Raw genomic sequence first — 12,904 nt, 5'->3', positions numbered from 1 at the left:
GGGGTTGATGGCTACGAAGAAGTCTCAAATACTACTTTCCGATACTTCATTTCAAAGTGTGGAGGTAATGGATGGTAGGGATCATACTTTACATACAATAGAGTCTGCGAGGTGGTCTGTGTGCCGTAGTTGTTGGTGGTTTGAGATGTGTGGGGAAGTCGGAGGAATTGTGGGTGGCTATGAAGAAGTCTCAAATACTACTTTCACATACCTCATTTCAAAGTGTAGCGGTAAAGGAGGGTAGGGTTGTACCTTACATACAAAAGAGTAGGCCAGGGTGCGTACGCCGATATTTAATACTTCATTTTGGTCGTGACCTGTATGTTAAAGTTGTTTGTAGGTGGTGAGGGGTGTCGGATGAGGGGGGAAGGGCTAAATCCCGGGAAGTCCTTTCAATTTCATATATGTTAATGTTTTAACGACTAGTTCAATATCACATGTTATATTTGTTTGATGGTTTGCTTTTCGTATTTTTAGTATGTCGTATATTGATTGTTTTAAAGGTGTCTTATTTTTTATTGATATTGCCTGTAATAAGTTATCCGTTTATTTCGTTGAGAAGTGCCTTTGAACGCGTGTATCGAAAGGGTGCTATATAAAGTTCACCAATAAAAATAATAAATGTGTATTGTGAACAAGTTGTGTGTTGAGAAAGGTGAATAATTGGTATCAAGCAGGAGTTGATTATACAATTGTCCTTAGGTGTATTATAACGATTTGAATGTGTCTCAACTGTTATGTGGAATCGCTTGGTAATTGTTTCATTGCACAATCTCATGAAGAAAGAAATGCAAATAATACAATTTCACTTTAATACCATCACTGCACGTAAATACGAATCATCATCATCATTTTTACATTGGTCATGATAGGAAAGTGTACTTCATGAATAAAGGAATAATATAAGATTTAATATCATAAAGCATACCATTTAAATACATACATGCAATACTCGTCTCAATATCGATATGTACATGTCATAGTGAGATATTGGTCCATGTCTGTTACCTATAAGTAATGACACCCCGCTGTGACAGATTCTTATTGTGCGGTCAGTACTTGGAACCATGCTGTCACTGATGACTATAATACGATGTGTATTGAACCCTAATGGCGTTCTGGTTCAAAATGGGATGGTCCTGTGAACCAGAAATTAAATCCTTTATTTACAAGAAGGTAACAAGTAAGAGTACGCGGTGTATGAGAGAAACATCTAAAGTCTGAATATTTATTTCTTAATGCAATGCAGTTCAATAGTACATTGCAGGTCAGTGTTTACTATTTATATATATGTATGTTTTATCAATGTTATTCGTATTGTTCTTGGTATATTAACCCTTTACTTCATGTAAACCTAAGCCATATCAGGCTGCCAGTGTATGGCTTATCAGTACCCCTACTTCATAGGAGATTATTGGTTATTATTGGAATTTTGACCCTCATGTATTACAAACCTATTTTCTTAGTATTTCTTTTGGTTTAATCAATAAGTCATCAATGTAACGTTTATAGAGAATCAAATTTCCAATCCAGTCATGTAAATTTTATTTTGTTATCTAAATTATTTCCGCATGATATTCATAAATAAACAGAAAAATATGTCAAATTTGATGAAAATTAATTTTTATTACACTTTTATTTAGCAAACATAACACAAAATATTATATAAACAACAAATTTTTATAATTCATTTAATGCAACCTGAATTGAAACAAATATAGGAGAATTAAAAATAATTCACAACAAAGAAGCACGGTATATTTATATATATGAAACAGAAGAAAAAAAATAAAAGTTGAACAACAGTCAAAGTACGTATAACTTTCGGTAATTAAACACACTACAATGAACAAATAAAGTTATTATTCAACTACTAAATGAGGCCGACATGTTGTTGTTTACTAAATTAATATGGTTTATTGCATGTCCAGGTATTGTCATAATTGGGTTAGATTTTAAAAATCTTCATTTCTCGTATCCTTGTGTGCATGACGCCGAGGTCCAAATTCGCCATCTCGACGTCTTACTCAAACTCATTTTAATCATAGCCAGAATGTTCCTATTCGTCAGACAATCACTGAAATATAAATGACATTATTCAGGAATATTGTTTTAAACTGAAGTTAACAAGGGCAGAAATTAGTTCTACATAGCATTCTTGTGTATTCGAAAACACGTGTTTCAACAGCTGATCGATGTTAAATTGGGTCATGTCAAAGTTTAACAATAGGGATAGTCATTATTTTATAACACATTTGTACTTACTTTCAATTTGTAGAAGCAGATGCACATTTTTATGACCGGATAAGCGAAACAGAAAGGACACATATGTCCCATATAATGATTTATGGCCTTTGTTTATACAAGCCAGACAATTTTTGTTTATCCAACATGGCCGACATTTTGACACGATTCTGAACCATGACCTGTGACGTCAGGCGCGTGATCAATAAAATATAGTTGTATTATTGGTAGTTAATTATAACTTGCAGTATTGTGTAAATTTCCACGAGGAAAACGAGACCGGAATGCCCACAAATCTGCCCAGTCAACGTTTTACGCATTTTTGATACCAGTGACCTTAATTCGCGATTTTCCGAAATTCTTTAAATAGAAGATGCTATGAAGCTATCAATAAAACGTTAAGATCCGTATCTATGAAGCTATGGATAGATAAGTAAAATTGCGTATCTTTGAAGTCAAGGGTTAATAGTTTAATATATATCTAGGGAATAGATTTTAAGAAAAGCTTTGTTTTTAAAAAGAAAGGCAACCATTATTAGGGGAAAAGTTGAAAGCGAATGTGGAATTTAAAATTGGCTCATTAAAGTCGCAACACCTTGAGGGTTGAGAACGTGATATGTTAACAAGAGCTGTCACAGTATGTGACGAATGCCCCCGAATGTGACATTGACCTACGAACAAGGTCAGTGCATGAAAAGTTGATCTTGCCTTTGCGTGTCAAATACATATGGCAAGTTATTTTAAATTGCCTCTGAACATAAAAAATACCACCCATACTTGACAACCTACACTGTTATGTCCTTATATTCAGAATTCCCTTGTGAATAAACACTTAGTGTATCTTTCACCTTAGAGGTAGGGACATGGGTCTTGCACACGACATGTCGTCTTGGTATGTGGAACAAATGTAGCAAGTGATTTTAAAATCTGTCCATACAAGGGAAAGTAACAGCCCGGACACGACAACCTATACTCTATGTCCTTATATGCAGCACTCCATTGTGAATAAACACTAAGTGTGACCTTGACCTTTGAGGTAGGGACACGGGTCTTGCACGCGACACGTCATCTTGGTATGTGGAACACATGTGGCAAGTTATTTTAAAATCTGTCCATACAAGGGAAAGTTACAGCCCGGACACGACAACCTATACTCTATGTCCTTATATGCAGCACTCCATTGTGAATAAACACTATGTGTGACCTTGACCTTTGAGGCAGGGACACGGGTCTTGCACGCGACACGTCGTCTTGGTACGTGGAACACATGTGGCAAGTTATTTTAAAATCTGTCCATACAAGAGAAAGTTACAGCCCGGACACGACAACCTATACTCTATGTCCTTATATGCAGCACTCCATTGTGAATAAACACTAAGTGTGACCTTGACCTTTGAGGTAGGGACACGGGTCTTGCACGCGACACGTCGTCTTGGTATGTGGAACACATGTGGCAAGTTATTTACAAATCTGTCCATACACGGGAAAGTTACAGCCCGGACACGACAACCTATACTCTATGTCCTTATATGCAGCACTCCATTGTAAATAAACACTAAGTGTGACCTTGACCTTTGAGGTAGGGACACGGGTCTTGCACGTGACACGTCGTCTTTGTATGTGGAACACATATGGCAAGTTATTGTAAAATCTGTCCATACAAGAGAAAGTTACAGCCCGGACACGACAACCTATACTCTATATCCTTATATGCAGCACTCCATTGTGAATAAACACTAAGTGTGACCTTGACCTTTGAGGAAGGGACACGGGTCTTGCACGCGACACGTCATCTTGGTACGTGGAACACATTTGGCAAGTTATTTTAAAATCTGTCCATACAAGGGAAAGTTACAGCCCGGACACGACAACCTATACTCTATGTCCATATATGCAGCATTCCATTGTGAATAAACACTAAGTGTGACCTTGACCTTTGAGGTAGGGACACGGGTCTTGCACGCGACACGTCGTCTTGGTATGTGGAACACATGTGGCAAGTTATTTTAAAATCTGTCCATACAAGGGGAAGTTACAGCCCAGACACGACAACCTATACTCTATGTCCTTATATGCAGCACTCCATTGTAAATAAACACTAAGTGTGACCTTGACCTTTGAGGTAGGGACACGGGTCTTGCACGCGACACGTCGTCTTGGTATGTGGAACACATGTGGCAAGTTATTTTAAAATCTGTGTCCCTGCAGGTCGGGTATTTTACCCGGGTTTTGAGAGACCGGAAGTTCAAGTCCCCGCTATTCTGGACTTGGGGGGGGGGGGGGGGGGGGCATATACAATTGGCTGGTGCATAAAAACATCTAAATAACCAAAATAAGTACTCTGAAAAATACCCTTGTTCTTTTTGTTTTAATAAGCACATGTCATTGCATTTCCTGTGATAATAAAAACAAAATTTAGTCTATGTTATATGGAGTCTGATGTTTGATGATGCCAGTGTGTAAGTGATCATTTTTTACAAATCCAAAATCAATCCTAAGTTATGTCTAAATACAGTTGCATATTATGTTAAACTGATTCAGGTAGATTTATATAAGTCGTTTCAAACTTTACTAAAAGCAGGGTTATTTATTATTATGAATGATGTATTATTAAAGTATGTTTTAATTATATAAGAAATTAGATTTATCCATATAATGTTTGTACTAAACACGGATGAATAAATAGTTTTCCGACATTTTCCCAATGTCCATTAGAGGCTCAGTTCAAGATGGCATTAAAATGGCTTTAAGGGCAATTATTTTGAACAATCTTTCTTATTTATATTAAATATATTTTTCGCTCTTCGCTCGCTTCAGTTTTTATGAAAACTGACAAAAAATATTTTTTTTGTTTTTTCGCTCACTCGCTCCAATTTTTTTTGGCAAAAATCCGAGGAACTAAACATTAATTTGGTGTGGCCTTATTGATTAACTTATATAACACCCTTTTTATATACACGTTCAAAGGCGCTTTCAACGATATAAACTGAAAACTAATTACAAGCAATATCAATAAAAAAATAAGACAGCTATTAAACAATCAATGTACGACAAACTAAAATAAGAAACTCAATAAATAAAATATAATGTGATATTGAACTACTAGTTTGAAGTTAAAACATTAAACACCAATATCTACGATAACAAATAACTCCAGCCCTTGTAAAGTACACAACTTCTGTGTATTGCTCTTAATCTTTATTACCGTCTGATGTCTTATCAGATCTCACATTTGAGTGTCTTGCTGTCCAGTACCTGCGGTGCCGTCCAATACAGTACAATTTTAGTTGATTTTGATTACGTTTAAGTCACCCCAACCCCCTCCACCGACTCCCCTTCCCCTCTCAAACTACAACCAACTACGGCATACAAGCAATGACACAATGAAGTCATTAATCCCCGCGTACAAACCACCTCGCATACTCTATTGTATTAACTTATGAACATAAAAAGGGTGCCAGGTTTTACTACCCCCCCCCCCCCCCCCCCCACACACACATACAAGCGATGAACACAATGGATTAAATCATCCCGGCATAAAAACCAAGTCGCATACTCTATTGTAGGTACTTTTGAAAATGAAAGGGGGTCCCGGGTTTTAGTCACCACGACCCCCACCCCCACCTCTTCTCCGACTTCTCCACACCTCTCCAACCTCCAACAATTACGGCATACAACATACAAACACAATAAAGTATTAAATCCGGGCGTAAAAAAACCCCTCCGATATATACCTATGAAAATAAAAGGGGATTTCGGTATTTATCAGGATTGCGGGATTTCAGTAATTCCACCGACCGCTGGTAAGCCATGTGGCAGATGGCAGTTTTATGACCCCTCCAAAAACCAACACTGTAATCATTTGTATAGCTTTAAAGGTGCTAGTGTGCATTTCTATATGGAAACATGGCAATTTCAGCTTAATATGTTAATATTATATTAACATATATAAGGATAAAAACAAGTGCATCTTCATAGAGTTTTAAAGCTACATCTACTATCTGGGACCAATAATCCATCTTCCAGCTACTATCTACAACAGCATTGTTATTTATTAAAATATGTGCACTAGATTGAAAGTTGACAAACGAAAGTCCCACAAGTAGTCAAGTGTCATAACAGTGAAATTAACAACTGAAATGAAGAATACATACCATGACCTGAGGGCTTTCACATGTCAGTCAATCACAAATCATCCAATAGTGGTATTGTCATGTTTCTAATCGTAGTTCATATTCACCTGATCTAATGATCATTATTTTACTTCACTTATCCCTTTAATATTAATTTGTTTTGATTGGTATAAATTCATTTATTAATTAAAACATCATCAATATTCTTTTAATGAAATACCAACAAAATGGCTACCAGTAGCTTTGATTTGAAATTGGCTCCCTAAATGCTGAGATTTAATTGGTCCTTGGTACAATAAGATAAGATCAGGCTTGTCATGCATGTTGTAAAATTGGAAAGGAAATGACAGAGAATTTGGTAGTGGCATTACAAGAAACTTAAGGAATAATAATTCTATAAATGTTGTAATTACATGCAATTGACTCTTGCCTATAAATAAAATGTGTTCTTTTGATTACACAATAAATAAGAAATTATAATATATTTTTGATTTTTAAAATAATCTTTCTTTTTATTTCATTATTTATTTTTATTTTGAAGGTTACAATATTGATCAATAATAAAATGCTTATTTACTGGTTGATATATTGATTGATTGATTGATTGATTCATATTCTTGTATTTATGTGTGTATTTCATTAATGTTTTTTTGAGAAGGGCATAATAATATTAAAAAAGTAAAAGATTCACTTCTTAACAAAAAGATGCATTTAAAACGCACTTAATGGTGGTCAGAAAAATATCAAAAATAAAAGACGCACTTAAAACGCACTTATTGGTGGAAAAAAAAAGAAACAAAATAAAAGACGCACTTTTCCCTTAAAAGATCTACTTAAAACGCACTCTGCTGAAAACGAAAACCTGAAAGATTCACTTTTAACGCACTTCTGTATAAAAAGCGCACTTATTGACACAAAAAATACACTTAAACGCACTTCTGTTAGAAAAGACGCACTTATTCACACAAAAAATACACTTAAACGCACTTCAGTTAAAAAAAAGACGCAGAAAAAATACGCTTATTTAGAAAAAATACACTTATAACGCAGTTATTCATAACAAGACGCAGAAAAAATACACTTTTTCAGAAAAACGCAGGAAAAATATGCTTTTTAGTGCGTTTTAAGCGCATTTTGGTAAAAAGTGAAAAAAAATTTGAGAAGGGTTGGATGGGGTGCTGTTTCTATGAATGAAAGCATTGGTGGCTGATGGGATGAAACTTAAAAAATTCATTATCGATCACATCAATGTCTTTGAATTATCTGCTGCAAGCCATGCTCTCAAGTAATTTTAAGACATTGATAATTGATCTGGGACGTGTGGTTTCAGAGAAAAAGATTTTAAGTTTCAGAGAAGAAGATTTTAAAAGATATAAAATGTTGACGCTGCACATCGATGATCACAATCATATAGCTCACCTCTGAGCACTTTGTGCTAAAGTAAGCTTTACAGACAATTGTTCATGGCATGAGTTACTTGTTAAAATGACAAAAAGATCTATATGAAATATGAAGGGAAAACTTACTGTCCGAGGAGCTTATCGATGTTTTGTTTCATGAGAAAGAAGGACACAACTCCAAGCATACCACTGATTGTTAATGAACCAACAGCATCAACCACAGGGTTCTCTGAAGTGTTCAAACATTGACAGTCGTTTTAACTTGGCATATATTCCTAACACAACTAATAAGGTGTCGATTCAAGTGTTTTATACATCAACATAAAACTTTGAACAAAGGGGTAGGGTTTACCGAGATTCATTTTTTGCACTGCATATTCACAAAATAATTAAACTCAATATAGGTGTTTAAGCTGAAATGAAATATATACTTTAATTAGTGCAAATGTGAATCATGTCATTATCAATTTTACTTCATATTTAGTAAAATAAATAATGAATAGGTAACTAAATTTTTTATATTTTTTTGCAAATTTGCATTATTTTGAAGAGTTTTTTTTCCTTTTTTCATCATCCCTCCCTTCTAATTCAGCATCAAACATTCTATGGAAACAAATAATAAAAGTATTTATCTTTTAATACAAATGTAATTAACTTATAACTGAAAACAAGAAATGCCGCAATGCTATGAAACCAGGTTTTTAATGATTGACAGAAGAACTTCAGCCTGAGTCTGTTTTTCTATTTTTAGTAACAGTGACCTTGATCCTAGCGACCCCTAACTCAATCACATGAAAGGTATCCATAAACTCTTCCTTTATACCAAGTTTGGTCAAGGTAAGTGGACCTTGACTAAAGTTATTCAGTTTCAACTGTTTTTTCTATTTTTAGTAACAGTGACCTTAACCCTATGGACCCCAATTGCAATCCCATGAAAGGTCTCCATAAACTCTTCCTTTATACCAAGTTTGGTCAAGATCTGTGGACCCTAACTAAAGTTATTTAGTTTCAACTGTTTTTCTATTTTAAGTAACAGTGACCTTAACCTGACCCTAGGGACCCCAAATGCAATCCCATGAAAGGTATCCATAAACAGTCCTATAAACCAAGTTTGGTCAAGATATGTCAACCCTAACTAAAGTTATTCTGTTTCAACTGTTTTTTTTTCTATTTTAAGTAACAGTGACCTTGATCTTGACCCTAGGGACCCCAAATGCAATCCCATGAAAGGTATCCATAAACTCTTCCTATAAACCAAGTTTGGTCAAGATATGCCAACCCTAACTAAAGTTATTCTGTTTCAACTGTTTTTCTATTTTAAGTAACAGTGACCTTGACCTGACCCTAGGGACCCCAAACTCAATCCCCTGAAAGGTATCCATAAACAGTCCTACAGATCAAGTTTGGTCAAGATATGTCAACCCTAACTAAAGTTATTCAGTTTCAACCGCTTTTCTATGTTTAGTAACAGTGACCTTGACCTTGACCCTAGGGACCCTAAACGCAATCCCGTGAAAGGTATCCATAAACTCATCCTATAGATCAAGTTTGGTCAAGATATGTCAACCCTTACTGAAATTATTCAGTATCATCCTTTCCTTAACTTGTTGATTATTATTTGTATGGCAACTCATGTAAAATTCTATACATTTATCACATTGTTTTACTTACCAAACCATCCCAAACTGCTAAACACAATGACAGTGAAGCAGATTATGACACCCATCACCACCAGCTGCTGTATTACTTACCAAAATGTCTGCTAAGCACAATGGCAGTGAAGCAGATAATGACACCCATCACCCAAGCTGCTGTATTTCTTACCAAACTGTCTCCTAAGCACAATGGCAGTGAAGCAGATAATGACACCCATCACCACCAGCTGTTGTATTACTTACCAAAATGTCTGCTAAGCACAATGGCAGTGAAGCAGATAATGACATCCATCACACCAGCTGCTGTATTACTTATGAAAATGTCTGCTTAGCACAATGGCAGTGAAGCAGATAATAACACCCATCAACCCAGCTGCTGTATTACTTACCAAAATGTCTCCTAAGCACAATGGCAGTGAAGCAGATAAAAACACTCATCACCCCAGCTCCTGTATTACTTATCAAAATGTCTGCTAAGCACAATGGCAGTGAAGCAGATAATGACATCCATCACACCAGCTGCTGAATTACTTACCAAAATGTCTGCTAAGCACAATGGCAGTGAAGCAGATAATGACACCCATCACCCCAGCTGCTGTATTTCTTACCAAACTGTCTCCCAGGCACAATGGCAGTGAAGCAGATAATGACATCCATCACCCCGGCTGCTGTATTACTTACCAAAATGTCTGCTAAGCACAATGGCAGTGAAGCAGATAATGACATCCATCACCCCAGCTGCTGTATTACTTACCAAAATGTCTGCTAAGCTCAATGGCAATAAAGCAGATAATGACACCCATCACCACCAGCTGCTGTATTTCTTACCAAAATGTCTGCTAAGCACAATGGCAGTGAAGCAGATAATGACACCCATCACCACCAGCTGCTGTATTACTTACCAAAATGTCTGCTAAGCACAATGGCAGTGAAGCAGATAATGACACCCATCACACCAGCTGCATCTTCCAGCAACACAACATTGCTGGCTGGATCATCATTCTCCTTGACTAAAGTAACAGAATGTCATCATCAGATTTGTAACAATCCATAACACCAAGAATTTCACAGTTCTTGTTAATGATGCGATACTTTTCTTTTAGTTATGCAAAAACAACACAAATGTAAAAAAAGGTAAAAAACAAGAGGCCCAAGAGGGCCTATGCTCTACTGGCATGGCTCTTGCAGTCATTTTCAATCCAGAGCATGTACGTATGAGTAATAGGCAACAAATATATAGTTCACTTTTTGTGCTTCGGTTAGCTAAAAAACGCTGCATGTTCAACATCTGAGGACAAAAAGTGTTGTAAGCAGATTAGTTGCATGAACTATTTTAATAAGTGCCAAGTAAAGGTAATCTGAGGTTAAAAAATATTTGCATGGTCAAAATTTCATTTCTGTAGCTTTAAAAAGTTGATCAAAAGGTCAAAGTCAAGGACATCCGAGGACAACATTTGCAAAACTGTGCACATGGTCAAAATTTTCATTGCTGTTGCTTTAAACATTTAAAAGAAAGTCTAAAAAGGTGGGGCAAGCTTTTTGCCCAAGGCGCATTATTTCAAATGTTTTGCTAGATGGTCATCATATGATGCTCCACAACAAATATCAAAGGTATGGGACTTGTGGTTTGAAACAAGAAGATTTTGAAAATATTTCTTAAATAAGTCCTTAGGAAACTTGTGACCTCCAGGGCAGTGCCATTTTTGACCGAAGGGGCATAATTTGAACAACCATGGTAGTGGACCACTATATAAAGCCTTGTTAAAAAAAGCAAGGATCTGCATAGCTGTTTCAGACAAAAAGGTTTTTAACATTTTCCAATTTAAGTATACCAAACCTGTGAACACTGGGCGTGGCCAGTTATGACCCCAAGGGCATAATTTGAACAAACATTCACATGTAAACTTGGCTAAAAATAGACTTTGCTCATGTAGACTCGGCTAAAAATAGACTTAGCGAAAATAGCATTTTTTTATACATTCAAGACCCATAATTTAGGCATGCATGGGCGGATCTGGCTGGTTTTCAAAAGGAACCGAGCTTTAATAAATACCTAAATACTGTACAAGTTTCATCGAGATACAATTAAAACTGAAGACTGTATCATGTTCACAAGCAATTTTTACAGACGCACATACTTTTTTTTATACTTTCAAGGCCCATAATCTAGGCATGCATGGGCAGATCTGGCTGGTTTTCGAAAGAAACCAAGCTCTAATGGATATCTAAATACTGTACAAGTCTCATCGAGATACAATCAAAACTGAACACTGTATCATGTTCACAAGCAATTGTTTACACAATAGCATTTTTTATACTATCAAGGCCCATAACCTAGGCATGCATGGGCGGATCTGGCTGGTTTTCTAAAGGAACCGAGCTCTAATGGATATCTAGATACTGTTCAAGTTTCATCGAGATACAATCAAAACTGAAAACTGTATCATGTTCACAATAGCATTTTTTATACTATCAAGGCCCATAATCTAGGCATGCATGGGCGGATCTGGCTGGTTTTCAAAAGGAACCAAGCTGTAATGGATATCTAATACTGTACAAGTTTCATTGAGATACAATCAAAACTGAAGACTGTATCGTGTTCAAAAGAAATTGTTTACAGACGCACAGAAGCACGAACGCACATACTACGTACACATTACCATGGCATAAGCTCTTCTGGCCTTTGGCCAGTAGAGCTAAAAATTAAAAGTTTAAATTATAAAGACCTTTTATGGGATTATTAAAATATTGATTTTAAATACCAACTTTCTACTGGATAGCTGAAGGTTACATGCTACCATTACTATTTCGTATGTGTTTCAACATTTCTTAGGAATTACTCTCCATTGGCAATCAGCAATTAAGGCAGTTTTGAAAAACTAACGTTTCATCCAACACATAAAATCCCTTCTGAGCCCCACAAATAACCGACACATCTTATCAGCACACCAAGGTGGTCATTACGAGGCTACAGTGCACCGAGAACGGTCAGCGAAATTTGCTCATAGCAATTCTTACAAACTAATAATATAGCGGATATTATTTATGATAGAGCAGGCATGAATGCGGAAGCAGAGGTATGTAATAATACATATATAGCGGGTAAATTAATATGCAATGCTCGAGGAATCAATTAATTTAAAATAGTTTAATTGTTGGTTTGAGGAAAATCAATAATTGAAATAATTAATGATAGTACAGAGAAGGTATATTGCATTCTTTTTCAAGACGAAAAAAAAATATATCATCCGACAAATACCACATCAAGATTTCATGTATTTTATCAAATTATCAGACAGATACTGCGTCGGAATAACATGTATATTATTCATTTATCCAGCGGATACCACGTCCGGATTTCATGTATTTTATAAGATTATCAGACGGATACCACGTCGGGATAACAAGTATTTTATCATATTATACAATGGATACCACGTCGGAATTACATGTATATCATTAATTCATCTGT

The 12,904-nt window shown here is 35.9% G+C and overlaps 1 protein-coding gene across 1 annotated transcript in view; it reads right to left on the bottom strand.

Moving 5' to 3' along the window:
• LOC128234618 (zinc transporter 9-like) overlaps positions 1-12,904 on the bottom strand; it is a 308,991-nt gene that overhangs the window by 51,416 nt on the left and 244,671 nt on the right. The window contains exons 16-17 of the mRNA XM_052948969.1: positions 10,335-10,442; positions 7,904-8,006 (exon numbers count right to left, since the gene is read on the bottom strand). Coding sequence (XP_052804929.1) covers positions 7,904-8,006; positions 10,335-10,442 — 211 coding nt within the window. The remainder of the gene's footprint in view (positions 1-7,903; positions 8,007-10,334; positions 10,443-12,904) is intronic.

This window comes from Mya arenaria, chromosome 5, assembly GCF_026914265.1.
Source record: "Mya arenaria isolate MELC-2E11 chromosome 5, ASM2691426v1".
NCBI lineage: Eukaryota > Metazoa > Mollusca > Bivalvia > Myida > Myidae > Mya > Mya arenaria.
The sequence above is the reverse complement of the archived record's forward strand: the minus strand, read 5'-3'. Positions and strand labels throughout refer to the sequence as shown.